The following is a 14,741-nucleotide window of genomic DNA, read 5'->3' as shown; positions in this document are numbered from 1 at the left end:
CCCAATTTCCATCTGACTGCTTCCCAAATCCCACCTCTGTCTTTAACAGAAGCCATGTTTTTCCCTTTCCCCTGCTAGTTAAGAAGAATTGGTGGTGATGTAAAGGGAGAGATGGAGTTGGTGCATATTAAATGCATGTCTCAAGAGTGTCGCTCAGAAGAGTAGCTGAAATCTAGTAAGATTGTTTAATTTCTTAGTGAATTCTCACAAGGGTCAAAGGTTAAATTTTGATCTCTTCTCCACCGACACCCCTTCCTGTAGTCAGCAACCTGGCCCCAACTTCCAGTTGACTGAAGTTAGGTGCTTATTTGGCCTTCTTTCACCTAACACTTGGGCAGTTTCTCTCTACTCTGTCACCTTTCTGACTGTTCCTGAGTAGTTGTAAGCAAAATGGCAACTGAACAAAAACACTGAGTCATGCTCATGTCTATTCATAAGCTGGCTTTCAGTGTTCTGCAGGAGCTTCGCTTTACACTAGAGGACACCAAACTGGCTATGCATGAACCTGACCCTGAATTTTTATTCCAAAACACACAGAGAGAGAGAGAGAGAGAGAGAGTGGAAGAGAGAGTTTCCCGCACTCTGGTGACTTTTTGTCTATCAGTGTGTGTTTATGTATGGGGATATGATTTTATGTAGAGGAATCCCATCACAGAGCAGAGAGACCAATAGGCCTTGTCTGTACTAAGCAACTTACCCTAAAACATTTTATCATTGCTCTCAATGGTTTGGTTTCTCTGGTGGTAGCAGTACTGGGAGTGCTAGAATAGACAGGACTCCAGGCAGCCACCAGAGTTTCAAGAGCTCCGTTCATGTAGATGTGGTCTGAGTAGGGTTTAGATGGCAAGGTGCTTAAAATGCTAGGAGTCAGCTAAAGCCCTTTCTGCACTAGCTGTCCCACTGTTGCTCCTATTGATGAATCTGAACCATTGATAGCAATGACAGGAAATGTATCTTCATTAGGATTATTTTGCTAACAATCATAATCCCACCCCATGAGGGCGTGGTGAGATCACACCAAGAATACAGTATTTAGTTCTGGGTACCTCATTATTAGAAAAATGTAGAGGAATGGGATAATTCAGAGATGAGCAACAAAAATCATTAGGGAACTGGAGTTGTTGGTTTATTAGGAAAGACTGAAAGAACTAAATACATACAACTTGGCTAGACCACAACTAAATAGTCCTTACACCAGATCTAAAACTGTGTTTGCTGACCATGTAACTACATTTATTTTATATTAGCTCAGGTGACCTCATTTTAAACACAATTTAAGCAGCCAGTGTGGCTGGAGCCAAATGACACTTAAACAGAGTCTAGAACAGGGGTTGGTAACCTTTGGCACGTGGCCCATAGGGTGACCAGACGTCCTGATACAATTGGGACTGTCCCGATATTTAGTTCTTTATCCCGCGTCCCGACCGCTGTATGGTCTGGACGCCATTTGTCCCGATATTTTGCCCTGCCCCCCCCCCCTTTTTTTTGCTGCGGTGGCCCCAATATTTTGTTCTTGTCATCTGGTCACCCTAGCGGCTCGTCAGGGAAAGCCGCTGGTGGGCCGGGACGGTTTGTTTACCTGCAGCGTCTGCAGGTCTGGCCTATCGCAGCTCCCACTGGCCACGGTTCGCCGTTCCAGGCCAATGGGGGCTGCAGGAAGCAGCGCAGGCTGGGCCACCTCTTCCCGCAGCCCCCATTGGCCTGGAACGGCGAACCGCGGCCAGTGGGAGCTGCGATTGGCCGAACCTCCGGACTCTGCAGGTAAACAAACTGTTCCGGCCCGCCAGTGGCTTTCCCTGATGGGGCACATGCCAAAGGTTGCTGATCCCTGGTCTAGAAACTATGTTCTAGATTAGGGAAATGTGGTTTCCAAACTCAGTTTGGCCTCATCCACAATGGTATGCTAAAACAGATTAGCCTGAACTTATTCTGAACTGTGTTTAGAACCACATATTAACCCCAGAGTAGATATGGTCAGTAGGAAAGCAGGGCAGAAATGTATATATTTTGAAGAATACAAAATTCAAGGAGAGAGACATGGTATGATACAAGAGGCATAATTAGGAATAATGAGAGAGAATTACAGAAGAGAAATTTTAAGATAAATATTGTGAGAAAAATATATTGACGGTCATATCGTAGTAAGGAATAGTCTCCTAAATTAAATGGCAAAAAAACATTCCTAGATGCAATTGAAAATACACTGGGCAGTAGAAAACATTGTATAGAACAATTGTGCACTGGATAAATAGACTAAGATTACCACCTAGACCTTTTACATTTCAAATGATTGTTTGTTTTACATTTATGGAAGTCTAGGGATGAACATTTGGTTTTTAAGATTCTTTTAAAGAGTGGATGGGGATGAAACATCTGATACGTAAGCAAAATGAATAGAAGTTCAGCCCAGGCTACTTAGGGAACAAAGATATGAGTGTGGGGGAAATTACTTTGGAGGATTAAGCGACCATATCATCTAAGTGGTATTCTGCTAGGCCTTAATCTCAGATGTGATCTAGTGACTATGAGAAAAATCTACAGCTGGGGGAGATATCTTCAGTCCCAGGACTCTTTATAACCACTGCCTCTGCTCCTCCTCCCTTGGCTTCCCTTCATTCATGGGTCACAGGTAATAAGAGAAAACTCAATGAATCTGATGCTGACAATATCTCTTCTCTATGTTCAGCAAAAAGGAAGTTTAGGTTAACCAGGAGGTCAGGGTCTTTCTATTTAAAAAACAAAAGCCCTATGTGGCAGTTTCATACTTAAACCATTTGTCTAGTTCAGGAAAAGAGGTTTGAAAGATTAGACAACACAATTTAAAAAAAAAAAAAAGTTGAGTTCCTTTCTGCTACCTCTGGTGGTCTGTCTGACATTCTGCACTCAGCATGCACATTATCCCATGAAGCACTGTCTCTTACAAATTAACAGGAAATGCTGTGTAGGGCAAAATGGACTCTGCAACAGGACAGGTAGCAAAGGACCTTGATAACAGTAAACTTAGGTACTATTTTTAAATTGTGATCCTTGGCTTTCTGTAAATGTCAGCATTGCCACTTTTGTCATTTTAAAATTGTGGTGTGTATCAGGGAAGAAAATCATTTAAAAGCTTCAGGTTCTGGCATTGCTTTCTAAAATATCCACTTTCATAGACAGCCATGAGCTGCTCTGAGCACTATAAATAAAATTCATTTGAGAGGCTAGTGGGAGGTGAATTGAGAAACAATATATCCCAGATTGGACTGATACAAAAGGTATCAATTTTGCGTTACCATTATAGGATTCAAAATATTGAATCAACATTTGGTACACTACTCCTGCCTTTTCATCCCACTACCTCTCTTGTATGCTTGCACTTAAATGTGCTATTCAGAGACATATGTGCCTTTTTGTTTTCATAAATATGATGGCCAAAACTGTTAAAACAAAAGGCCCATTGACAGAATATACCCCTGTGTTCAGAAACTACACACTATTGTAATAATATGTACAAGATATGCCTTGTGAGGTATCATTTAAAAATTCATAAATTGTTGATCAATAATATCATGCCAAAATGCACATAGCAACATTATATGTAAAGTTATGAACATGTTTTCCAGATAAGTCTGGGGAGTGGCTAAATCAATTTCTCAGAGACAAAGGGCAAGCTGACACCTCAGCCAGGTGTCAACAAGGCTGATAGACCATTACCTGCTAAGTGGCCATTCTTTGGCAAGGAAGGGAGCAAGGACAAAAATCTACCTCTAGGCTCTTAGCAAAGAAATAGTGAGGTTTTCCTTTCTTTACTAGATTGCCTGTCGCCTTGCTCCCAGCTGAAAATGCTTCTCAAAGTGGGGGACAGAGTTATAAAAAGAAAGGGCAGACACGCTAAGGCCTGGTCTACACTAGGACTTTAATTCGGATTTAGCTGCCTTAATCCGAATTAACCCTTCACCCGTCCACACTACAGAGCCAGTTAATTGAAATTAAAGGGCTCTTTAAATCGATTTCTGTACTCCACCTCGACGAACGGAGTAGAGCCTAAATCGATTTTGTTAATTCGAATTAGGGTTAGTGTGGACGCACACCACCGAATTACTGTGTTTAAGTTAATGGGGTAGTGTGGCCGCACACCACCGAATTAATGTGGTTTAAAACCGAATTAAGGTGCTTAGTGTGGCCGCGCACAATCGAATTTATACAACCTGTTTCCCAAATTCGAATTATCTAAATTCGGATTAATCCTGTAGTGTAGACATACCCTAAGACACCTTTTCTCTCTCTGGCACTGCACCAGAGTAGACAAAGGAAAATAGCTGTTGGACTCGGAGTGGGAGTGTGGGGTCCTGACCTGAAAGCTTGGCCAGTAATCTGCTGGAGCATGTGGTGAGGAAGTTTGCTTTGCAACTAAGATAGTTTGTTAAGTAGATAGTAGTAAGCGTTTTATTTCTTATAACCATTTCCGAATTTTATGCCTCATTACTTAGATTTTGAGTATATCTCTTTGTAGTTAATAAACTTGTACTGTTTTATCTAATCCAGTGTATTTAAGTTGAACTGTCTGGGTAACTATTTAAGATAATAAGATGACATATTGGGGGGAGGGATAGCTCAGGGGGGAGGGATAGCTCAGTGGTTTGAGCATTGGCCTGCTAAACCCAGGGTTGTGAGTTCAATCCTTGAGGGGGCCATTTAGGGATCTGGGACAAAAATCTGTATGGGGATTGGTCCTGCTTTGAGCAGGGGGTTGGACTAGATGACCTCCTGAGGTCCCTTCCAACCCTGATATTCTGTGATTCTGTGATATTATTCCCTCAAAGAATAATGAACTAAATATATTTGTATGGTCCCAGAGTGGGCTGGGCAGTACAGGACATACATTTCTGGGCAAAGATCCAGGACTGGGGGTGTGTTGGGGTCACCCTGCAGAATAATCAAGGCTGGTGAGAGCCAGGGTATAGCTGGCAGGCTCCAGTTACATATAGACACTCAGGACATGGTTTGTATGCTGGAAGGCTGTTTGTGAGCAGCCCAGGTAGGAACTACTTAAGCAAGGCATTAGGCAGCTACGGTTTCAGGGCAGGAATAACAGAGCCCCCCAATAGTCTGAATTGAACCCCTGCATTTCACAGCCGTATGTCAAGAACGATTAAATAAAAAGAGGAGTATAAACGGATGAAAGACAGATTCAGAGTTTTGCTTCCTGGAGTGTCTGGGGAATGGAAAATCAAATCAGGTTCACCATAGTTTAATGATGGACTAAATTCTGGAGTCCTTACTCAGGCAAAACTCCCATTAACTTCAACAGGAGTCTTGCTTGAACGAAAGATTTGGCTCAAATCACGCAGAGCATTTAGCTTCTGCAGTTAGGTCTGATCACACACATCCAATGTGCCCGTGCAGAACTGCATTAAGTCTGCTCCACAGAACCAATTACATTTTAGTGGTTTTTTTTTGTTTTTTTTTTTTTTTTCAGAGCAGTGTACAGACATTAAGCCTGGAACCTGTAGTAAAATGTAAACATTTGAACAAATTATTTGACAGTCCAAGTGTGCACTGATCTAAATACGGTTCTTTCAAAATATTCAATGGCTTCAAGCCTGACTTCAGTATATGATGCATTCAATTTCCTCATTGCAGAAAGTAGCTGTAAGTTTTCATGAAAGTGACTCTTAAGCAGGAATGAGGAAGGAGATGTGTATTTTCTTTTATCCTAATGGAGATTATTGGGAGGGAAAGTGTAATATGGTCTCTGGCATTTTGAAAACAAAGTTTAAACTCACATTTTATTATTGCTACTATAAAATAACACTAACATTTGAATAAAACACAGTTTTTCAAACCTTTTTTGGAGATTGAGACCAGATGCATTTTTTAAAAGCACATTTTATTGCCTGTCAAGAACTTTAAATTGCAAACTTTATCTAGATGTTGAGAATGAGGAATTGCATTATTTCTCCCTTTTTAATTTTGCTGTTTAGTGATTCTTGTAATAGTTAGAAGTCAGTCAGTTATAGCTGGCAGAAAGCAGCAGTAAATGCTTCAGAATTCTTTTATGAATTGTTTTCTGCTTCTCTGTATATTTAAATGGGTATAGGTTGTAAAAAGCAAGATATAAAAATTAATCTTTTTTTAAAGTAATGAATAGTTTGGATTTGTCAAAATTCCTAATACATATATCAAGCAAAGGCCATTTCTGGTGTGTTGTTGCCGATTTTAAATGTACGGAGTACTACTTTTAAGTAACTGGTAGTTCTGACTACTTCACTAGTAATACAAAGAAACTGTTTTTTACCCGGATGAAAATATTTTTTCACACGTTAGTGACAAATGCTTTAAACTAATAATTCTGAGCCTGCAATAGGCACTGACTTTTCATTCACTGCAGAATAAATATAAAGAATGCTTACTCCTTTTGCACACCATTAAAAAAAATAAATAGTTTGGTTGGGCATAAACACCTCTCAGCAATTGTTGGGATTCCCGCAGCTCCTCACCACCGGGGATGGGGCAGGGGGACCCTGCAGCTCCCTGCCACCATGTGGGGCAGGGGGACCCTGGAGCTCTGCGCCCCCATGGTTGGTGGGTGCCTTGGAGCTTTTAGCTACCCCACAGCTGCCCAGCCCCTTCCCATTTTATCATGGATATTGTTAGTAAAAGTCAGGGACAGGGCACAGGCTTCTGTGAATTTTTCTTTATTGCCTGTGACCTGTCCGTGACTTTTACTAACAATATCCATAACAAAATCTTAGCTTTACTCATAGTTCCTGGCTCTGCACCTCTGAGCTCAAATTGCAACTCTCTTATAACTCAGTCCTGCAAGGTGCTAAGTTCCATTGGAACAATTTTTCTCTCTGTCTAGGTATTTTGTATGGCTACAGTCACTCAATTACAGACAGCATCTTTTGACTGAAATGTGCTCACTATATATTTACAAGCTTAATTATATCTTTAAAATGCATCTTATTTTTAATTCTACTTTGTATTATTAAAATGGCCAAAAAATAGTAGTTGATAGCCAAAAATGGGAAGAGATTATGACCAAGAAAGCATAGGATTCAAATAGTTAGCAGTATTTCTTCCATTGTTTGTGACAGAGGCCAGATGAGCTAGCATATGAAACCAAAGCAGAAGACCTACTTGGAACATTAATACTGCAATGCGTATAACATATAAGTAGCATGTTTTTGTTTCAATTTCCCGTTTAATTCCATGGAGGAATCTTCACAGACTATGGAATGGACTCAGTCAATGCAATTTGCCAGGATATCAGTGGAAGGTTTTGTGTTGTTGGAAAAATAATTGTGGTGGTGTAACTTTTTTAAAGGCAAAAATAAAAATAATTCACAGTGAGAGCTTGTCACTATCTTTAATTTGGTCTTTTGTACTTAGGTATTGTAGCACTTGGGTAACAGCATTACATACCACTGTAAAACCCCACAATACTAGATACATCAGCAGAGATAGTTAAGGATAGGGTGACAGCTTGAATTCCTTTCTTTAGCCAGTTCAGTTTAGATCTGTGTTGTTCTAAGGCTTATTTTACTGCAGTGAAAATGTTTAAATGAGAGAAGCGTTGCTTCATATTGACAGGGAATAATCTGTCACATCTTCAGTTCAGGACTGGCTGGGTCAGGACTGGCTGGGTCAGGAAACTGGTAATAAGATACAGAGCTTTTTACTTCTAGGTCAGCAGTTTGAATTTGTTTTACATTGGTAGTGATGGCTCTTTAGCAGCCTGTGTGAAATGAGTTGGTGGCCTATCTAATTCCTGCTGAATAGGTTTCCACATCACAATGGACTTTAAATAGGTACCCTTGTTGGCAGTCTCCACAGAGAAGCCAGTGATTGAATGAGCATTGAAAATCAACTACCATCTCACCTTTGGAGGTGGTCCTATCAGGTCAGCATTGAGGCACTTTGGAGAGAGTTGCATTGTCACTGCTTGTGCTGTACCCATTATGTAACTAAATAAAAGCATCAATCTCCAGGCCTGTCAATCTGACAACTTTCACAAATACTCTTTAAAAAAAAAAAAAAAAAAAAAAAAGACAACTTAGTACTGTATGTGGGGTTAAGAAGCCATGGTCTTTGCTCTGCGGTCTTGCTAAAGAGATAGAAGAGGAATTCTTGGGGAAACTACTAATAAAAGAGAGTGGTTAGATCTCAGCTGGCTGTATTACTGTGTACAGCTTTAGGCTGCAGAACAAATAATTGCTTTCAGATTGGGAAGGAAGAGGTATAGCAAAATCCCATTTCTTTTTCTTTCGTTTTCATGATTTTGTAGCCCAGGAATTCTCTCTCATATAGAATTAGTGGTAGTCCATCAAACATGTGTGACAGACCCGGACCAGTGGGGTACAGGAGTCTGGTAGAGGGCAAATATACTGGTCACTGGATGAGTAGTTTTCTGTTCCCTGAGTGACCAGAGAAGGGGCTGCACTAGAGTAATCAGGAACCTGCTAGAACCAGTTAAGGCAGGCAGGCTAATTAGGACACCTGGAGCCAATTAAGAAGAAGCTGCTAGAATCAATTAAGGCAGGCTAATCAGGGCACCTGGGTTTTAAAAGGAGCTCACTTCAGTTTGTGGGGCGAGTGTGAGGAGCTGGGAGCAAGAGGCGCAAGAAGCTGAGAGTGAGAGGATGTGCTGCTGGAGGACTGAGGAGCACAAGCGTTATCAGACACCAGGAGGAAGGTCCTGTGGTGAGAATAAGGAAGGTGTTTGGAGGAGGCCATGGGGAAGTAGCCCAGGGAGTTGTAGCTGTCATGCAGCAGTTACAGAAGGCAGTATAGACAGCTGCAGTCCACAGGACCCTGGGCTGGAACCCGGAGTAGAGGGCGGGCCCGGGTTCCCCCCAAACCTCCCAATTGACCTGGACTGTGGGTTCTTCCAGAGGGGAAGGTCTCTGGGTTGTTCCCCAACTCACATGGTGAATCTCTGAGGCAGGAAAATCTGCCAATAAGCGCAGGACCCACCAAGATAGAGGAGGAACTTTGTCACATATGGAAGAGGCATTATTACTCTGCCACCTAAAAGGAATACTCTAGGAACTTGCCTCTGTGAGCATTTTGATGGTGGCATATCATATAGTGGCATATATCGCCTTCCTAGTCAGATATAAGGCACTGACAATTTAGGTCCCAAATTTGGTGCCTTGGATGGTCATCGTCTGGTGGACAATATCTTCCAACTTTTCAGTATTAAATTGCAAAATAGAAAAATATCCTCTGGATCATTCCCATGGTCTGGATGCAGCACTCTATACTGCAATGCCTAAGCCCACAAGGCTTGGGGTCAATTTGTTGTCTTGGCATCTGTGCCTGCCTCTTGGAGTGAGTATATTTTGGAAACTGAGCAGGGCAGGGGTTGAAAAAAGGTAGAGGGGACTCATTTCTTAACTGGTGTTCAAAACCTTAGTTTCCGCATTCTGAAAGTATTGGGAGCACAGTTGTGGTTAAGACATCAATCTGTGAAAACTCCAGCAGCTATGAAGAGTCTCCCTCACTCATATACCAAAATATGTAATCAGACTGATAATTTAGAGTTTATTGGCATTTTATTACCAGGCCACAATATTTTATACCTTTCTGTTTTGCTTTTTCAGTTGAGTGAAATTTTCATCTTTTGATGGAGACGAGACTAGGTTTGTTTCCAAGTAATTCAGTACCATGTCTGTCTAAACTTGGATGATTATGTGATTTGTTTTGATTGGTTTATGGGTATATGTGGTTTGGTGGCATGTCATGTGAAAAACCACAAGTCTCTCCTCACCTAACTGAAAAGTCAAATACATTATAGAAAGAAGAAGTAAACAGTGCTATGACGCAGATCATATTTTTTTTTTAAAAAATGTTAGCTCTTGCAAGCATCTGAAAGATCTGATATATTTATATACAGCTGTAGATCACTAACTGTCAGGTTTCATGCTGTATCGCCATGAAATCAGGTGTGGGTTCAGTGTTGACGTATTGAAATATTTTTCAGTATTGACTTACTTTTTTCACACCAAAGCTCCAAAAAGCGTTAAAGGAATATTTAGTGCACTTAGATGTACAAGTGGGTTAACTGTTGCACATATGAAAAGCAATATTCTTATAACCGTTTTTTTTTAAGTTTTCACTTTAAAAGGTGATTTACATTTTGCAGCAAACATGTGAAAGACTGAACAAAAGTCAGTTTACGTGACCAATTTATGTGGGAAATTTTAAATGCTTTTGTCTTATTTGGGGGGGGCGGGTGATGTCTATAGGTACTCCAAAGGCCCTGTATTTCAGTGGTCTCTTTAACAGGACTAAACTGACTTTTCTCCCTTATGTGTTTTACCAAGGTCATTGTTTTTATCTTGTATTCATTTAACGCTAATTCAGTAAATATTTCTGCATCTGTTTTGGTTCAGTGCAATGAAAGCTTTCTAATAGATTTAGCTTTTACAGTGTTATCGTACTGGAGAAGAATGCTGTATCTCACAACTCAGTGGTTCTTTAAGAGGGTGTAAAATTCACACTAGTGCCTTCTTGTAACTGAAAGCACTGTAAAGTGACGTAAAAGGGTTTCACTTGTTACCTTTGCTGTTGCTATTTTCAGGGAATCAGTAATTCTCAGTTCAGACTGCTCTCTTTTCAGGCCGCTGGGAATATGGGATAATAAGCACTCCTGAGAGTGCTTAAACATTCTCATGGTCATGACAAAAGTAATAAAGTTCAACAAGTAAAACTAATTCAGGATTCATTTATTTTATTTCCTTTCTTATAGACCTGTACTAGTCAAGCTGTCTTCCACCTTCAGTCTGGTATCTGTCAGCTCTTTCGAGAAACTCTCATTCACAAGGGGTTTGTGGAAATTCAGACTCCCAAAATCATCTCAGGTACGGTGTGGTTTAATGTGGTATGGCATTTACTTAGCACAGCGATACTGGATTGATATTTGAGGGGCTGAAAAATGATTTATTGCTTGTTAAAAAGAAAAAAAAATTACTCTTTTAAGTTTAGAATAGCATCTCCTAGAAAGAAAAAAACAGTGTTCTGTTGTTCTCCTATCCTTAGATGTTAGTAGTTGGCTCACTGCTTGCACCTTTTAGTGTTAGTACTCCTGACAAGAAAGGATTATTATTACCTGACTTGCAGTCTCTCCTGGGCATGTAAAGATTCTGTTAAGTTAAACAAAGATTGAACTCTTGAACTTGAACACTCTTGAATGTTGGGTACCACCAATCTAAAATCCGATGCACTTAACTTAAATGCAGCTTCCCCACAGAAGTGCCTTCTCTCACTTGATACTGAACATAAGATCATTCCGTGGTAGAAAATATTGCAAGTTGTCACATCTTTAGAGAGCAAAATAAGGTTATTTGAAGCTGCTAGCATAGCTTTGCATGGAAGCATGGCCTAATGGCTAACGCACATGACTAGGAGTTGGGAAATGTAGATTCTGTTCCTGGCTCTGCCACTGATTTGCTGTGTGACTTTGAGCAAGTCAGTTAATGGTTCAGTGCCTCACTTCTCCCATCTGTAAATTGGAGATGGTATGTGCCTGCCAGGGGTATGGCGAGGCATCAGTAATGTTGCTAAGGTGTATGGCAATTCTCTGATGGAAGGTGCTATATCAGGGCAAAGTATTAGTGGTGGTATTCTTTCTTTGGATATGCCTTACCCAGACATCTTTCTTAGAAGTGTAATTCTCCTTTTATTTTATGAAACCAGTTGTCAGCTGAGACTGTAACGGCAGCCTTTTATAACCTAATATATGTAAGCAATTGTCTTACTACAGAAAATCTCACTGAACGCAACAGTTCACCTCCTTCATGTTAGATGTCTCTGTGTTATAAAAATAAGAAATGATGCTGTAGTACAAATGGCTCACAAGGTCTCTCTTTGCATATGACCCTCCAGGAAGTGTGCCATTCTTACTGTGTTGCATACCAATAGTGCAAAGATCCTATTTGTTTCAGTGAGGTTATGTTTATGCAAAATCGTTAAGTAAAGTAGGTACAGTCTATGCTAATTTTCATATTTAAATATCCTAGCTGTTTCAGTCTTCAAGATTTCAAAAGTTGTTGGTTCATGCTCAAGAATAATTACGTTACCGTATACTTAAATTAAGCCATTTCTACTGAGTGTGCAAAAACAGCTGCTGAAAATCTGAGATCTTTGGGGGTAGGGTGGTTGTGTTGCAACTCAAATGGCATAACAATTTTTGCACATGAATTTGAGGAGAGAGGGTATTGGTAAAAGAGAGAAGCCCATTTTTGTGGAAGAGAGGATAATCTTTCAGTACTTACATAGTACTCTCTCATCTTCAAAGCTCTTTAAGAACATTAGCTAACGATTCCTCACAACATCTTTTGTTACCTAGATAGGAAAGTATCATTCTCATTTTATAGACAGAGAAACAGAACAGTAAAGTGACTCACCTGAGGGCACAGAAGGGAGTCCGTTTCAGTTGTGGTATTAGAATGCAGGAGTTCTTGGCTCCTTATGACTTTGCACTCAAGTGCGCGTGCTCTCGCGCTCTCAGGGTAACTTTTTATGCCCAGCATGTTACACCCCTAAACTGAGTAAAAGATTTAGACATACAGTTACCATTGAAATTAATGGTTGCTCTATGTATATTCCCCTAATTGGTTTTGAAATATCTCATCCTAAGCTTTACATATGAACCCAAACGTACTTGAATAGATCAACCTCGGATTTTGTAAGTTTTTATATTTTAATTGCTGTAAACATTTGCTTTTTCAGCTCCCAGTGAAGGAGGAGCCAATGTGTTTACTGTATCCTACTTCAAAAGCAGTGCCTACCTGGCTCAGTCTCCACAACTGTACAAGCAGATGTGTATTTGTGCTGACTTTGAAAAGGTTTTCTGCATTGGACCAGGTCAGAATAACTTTGTTTTATCAGAGTTTTTCATGCTGCAGTGATGGCTTAGAGCAAGCCTGTGACAAATGGGATGATGTGCACACACTGAAAGTTTGAATCCTTTCGCTTCTTCTCTACATACTGAACAAAAGTTTCAAGGAAGGGCTACTAATTGGACTGACATAATGACCATGTTTAAGGGGTAAGCTGGTAGAATAAAAGTGCAATGCTCAAGTCAGACGCGCTGATAGAAAGCACTGGTGTTCTCTAGCCGATGTTGCTATGTAATATTCCAGGCTCTTGGATGAAAAAGAGTGAGGACTGGAATGGAAGTTTAATTCAGTGATGAGCTAAAACAAGCTAGCAAAGCATCTACTAACTCTGTGATGCCAGAAGCTGATGATTCTTGATGAACATGCTTTACTTGTCCAATACCAAGCAGTTAAAAATATGCTTAGTTTTTTACATTCTTTAAATTTATTTTAATTCCTAAAATGCACCCATCCTGTGTTGTATGTCTACAAACAACTTCATTTAAACAACACCCCCAATGTAAATTGGATTGAGAGCAAAGAACCCTAGTCCTTAATTTCCAATCTCCCTTTCCTCAAAAGCTTTTGAAAAATAGAAATAGCGTCCGCTGACCACTAACATATATCTTTGTCAGAACTTTAAAGCTGGTAACTAGTGATTTATTTTTAAATTGGCAGAACAACTTCTAAAGTAAGAGAACTAAAGATTTCTAAAGGTACCAAATAAGTCTTGCTCATTAGCAAAATTAAGCTCAGGGGATAGCCCATCTCTACAGGACGAGTTGTGTGTGGTTTTAGGTAAGAGGAATTGTCATGCTCACATACAGTAATGCATGATGGATGCTAGACATGATGTGATTGATTGAGTTATTTTTTGTAAATCAAATATTATTGTAGTCATTTCCTTTAGGATACAAGGTCATTTAGAATTTGTACTCTAATTTTACAGTGTTTAGAGCTGAGGACTCCAATACACACAGACACCTAACTGAGTTTGTTGGTCTGGATATTGAAATGGCTTTTAATTACCACTATCATGAAGTGGTTGATGAGATTGCGGACACCTTAGTACAGATATTCAAGGGACTTCAAGAAAGGTAAATAGAGCGTTTTTCAGTCTGTGGACAGCTTCATCTGCTTGAGATCTCTAGGGTCCTTGCAGGAAAGTAGTGGGCGCTCCATCCTCACTCTATCCAATAACTGCTAGGAACCTAATTTATACCGAGAGAGCTTCAGAATTAAGGCTCTTACTCTGCTTGACTTTCCCTGTGCATCTTAGATTTTGGAATTCACTGAAGAAATGATCTTTTTCTACCCAGGGCTGTAATTCCTAGGGTATGACAGAGTGCATTAAGAAAACTCACTGTTCTTCTGTTGGAATGGCCTCCTAACAGAAATGATCTGTCCTCAAATTTAAATGTCCTTACTCTTGTGCACATACAAACTCTTTGTCCTTATTTTGATATTGAGCTGTATATTTGCTCTTACAGAAATTTTGTTAGAATCCTATTTATTGTAGTAGTCAGCATTATCTGCTATGAAAGCCAACAACAACAGTATTTTCCATTTTTTGCCACATACCTCACATGACAAATCTAGTTCATCAAGTTCTGGGAGGAAATCTAACATCCATTTACAAATTATACAGTATCTTGCTGCCACAAACACAGATTCTATTACCCGACCAAAAGGAAATCTGTGTTTTTATGATGATTGATTTATGTAATACACCTCTACCTCGATATAATGCTGTCCTCGGGGAGCCAAAAAAATCTTACCGTGTTATAGGTGAGACCACGTTATATCAAACTTGCTTTGATCCACCGGAGTGCGCAGCCCCCCCCCCCCCCCCCCCCCCCCCCCCCCCCCCCCCCC

At 40.2% G+C, this 14,741-nt stretch overlaps 1 protein-coding gene across 1 annotated transcript in view; it reads left to right on the top strand.

Annotated features, from left to right (window-relative positions):
• DARS (aspartyl-tRNA synthetase) overlaps nt 1-14,741 on the top strand; it is a 68,835-nt gene that overhangs the window by 44,893 nt on the left and 9,201 nt on the right. The window contains exons 8-10 of the mRNA XM_024198800.3: nt 10,736-10,847; nt 12,718-12,852; nt 13,816-13,963. Coding sequence (XP_024054568.1) covers nt 10,736-10,847; nt 12,718-12,852; nt 13,816-13,963 — 395 coding nt within the window. The remainder of the gene's footprint in view (nt 1-10,735; nt 10,848-12,717; nt 12,853-13,815; nt 13,964-14,741) is intronic.

Source organism: Terrapene carolina, unplaced genomic scaffold (assembly GCF_002925995.2).
Source record: "Terrapene carolina triunguis isolate 2854851 unplaced genomic scaffold, T_m_triunguis-2.0 Scaffold62, whole genome shotgun sequence".
Classification (NCBI taxonomy): Eukaryota; Metazoa; Chordata; order Testudines; family Emydidae; genus Terrapene; species Terrapene triunguis.
This window is presented reverse-complemented; position numbering and strand designations above follow the sequence as displayed.